At 48.8% G+C, this 1,954-nt stretch overlaps 1 protein-coding gene across 1 annotated transcript; it reads left to right on the top strand.

Annotated features, from left to right (window-relative positions):
• Positions 1-563: 563 nt before the first annotated feature.
• LOC114598462 (biogenesis of lysosome-related organelles complex 1 subunit 4-like) lies at positions 564-1,164 on the top strand. The gene has a single exon (XM_028732130.2). It carries the CDS (start codon positions 564-566, stop codon positions 1,140-1,142), a length of 579 nt encoding a protein of 192 aa, XP_028587963.2. The 3' UTR covers positions 1,143-1,164.
• The last annotated feature ends 790 nt before the right edge of the window (positions 1,165-1,954 follow it).

The following is a 1,954-nucleotide window of genomic DNA, read 5'->3' as shown; positions in this document are numbered from 1 at the left end:
GGTGACTGGAACAGGGTCCAGTGGGAGGCCAGAGGGCAGGTCAGGACCTGAAGAGAGGTGAAGCTCTGGGGCTGGAGGTAGGGCTCAGACATTACTCTGGGTCTAGGGCATCACTGGTCTGATGCTGCTTCAGGAAGCATAAAATGGAGACTGAGGTTTATATAGCAGCCCTATCTCTGTTGCTAGCCCTGCACTCACTGGAAGGTGCCATTACAGTTAAAGACCCCAGTCGGCTTCAACAGTCTTTTACTTTTACAGAGCAAGGGACTCTATATGATCCTCAGTGGAGTCCTCTGAGGATGGGGCACTGCCATCACAGGCTGGTCTTTCAGAAGCACTTTGGGTCTGGCCCTGTGTATCCTTCTCCATCAGCGTCTTTCCAGTAATCTGGTTCTAGGGTCAGGGCCCTTGTTTGCCCATGTGGGTGAGGTTTACAGGACACATCCAAAAGATATGTGCTTATTTGAAAGTCTCCAGACATATCGTTCAACATGACACCTATCAGGTTGGCTTCCCGATGCGCACGGGCTGAGAGTAGTAGCACGAGGGTGGGGGCCGAATAGATGAGGCGGCAGCTGAGCGGCGATGGCGGTTATATCTTTCAGAGCCACAGCAGCACCTCCGGGATGGGGGAGGAGGAAGAAGACAACGTGGCCGAAGGCGATGCCTGTGGAGCGGAACTGCTGCTGACCTCGGCCGCGGCGGACTACGCCGGGTACCTGCTGCCCTCACCGCTGGGAGGAGTCGCCCCATCCAGAGTGACCAGAGTGGATGAGTTTGTGGGGATGCTAGTCATGATTCGAAGTGATTCCTCTCAAGTAGTAAGTGAAAGTGTGCCTCATTTTCATGCAAAGGCAATGGAAATGAAGCAACTGTATAGAAAGATCGACAAACTGGAGGTCTTTGTAAAAATGGTCGGAAATAGTGTGTCAGGAATGGAAGAACAGATCACAAAGGCAGAATCAGACCTTGGAACGTTCCCAAATACTTTCAAAAAAATTCTACACACAGTCAATGTGCCATCTTTCCTTAACAAAACATCTTCCTCAAGGCAGAATCAAACAGTTTATGAACCTCCTGATCTCTTCAAGACAGAAGACTACCGGTACTTTCCTTCCCTTGGTGAAGCACAGTATATGTGATTTAGCTTGACAATGACATTATTGGAAAAGGGGAAGAGAAATGAAGTTTGGTGAGAAAAGGGAGGGGGAAGGAGGTTTGGAGAAAAAAAGGGGGGGAAAGGAGGTTTGGTGAGAAAAGGGAGGGAGAAGCCGAGGCTGCCGGCAGAGGAGCGCGGCTCTCCCCACCGCCCCCATTCAGCAGCCCAAAACCACCTGTTTCCTGTAGCCAAGCCTGCTTGGCTAACATGTTTCGCCAGTCAGTAGTAGCACAAGGGTGGGGGGCGAAGACTACTTCCCTTCCCTTGGTGAAGCACAGTATATGTGATTTAGTTTGACAATTACATTATTGGAAAGAGTTTTATCTAAGTGAGTTCAGTGCTGATCTTAGGTAGTTGCAATTCTTTGGAAATTATGTCCTGCTGCTTCCCATGTGTCCCAGGCCCTTTTCAAACATATTTCAGCTTAGTTTTGTATAGAATATACTGTTTTTCCAGTCTTCCAACAAGGTGAACTATACACTCATGTTTGGCAGCTAACCCTTGCAAGTAACCCATTTTGAAGGCAGGGAGAGGGAGATGGGGTTGGGGGGAGGCAAGCACACACTCATGCCACATGACTTTTAGGCATAAGTAGTCCTTCCCCCTCCCTGATTTTATGTGTGGGAAAGAGCATAAGTGTGTGCAAAATGGGGTTCCTTATGATCAGCTACCTACCAAACACCTTTTTTACCTTTCCAGGCTAGAAAGTGTCAGGGAAGGCAAGTGGGGAAGTAACACATGAGTTAATACCTTCCTTTCTCACACCTGCCTTTTTTTACTTGTCAACACTGAAAG

The sequence above is a fragment of the Podarcis muralis genome, chromosome 5, assembly GCF_964188315.1.
Source record: "Podarcis muralis chromosome 5, rPodMur119.hap1.1, whole genome shotgun sequence".
NCBI lineage: Eukaryota > Metazoa > Chordata > Lepidosauria > Squamata > Lacertidae > Podarcis > Podarcis muralis.
Note: the sequence above shows the minus strand (reverse complement) of the source record. Positions and strands in the feature narration are given on the sequence as shown.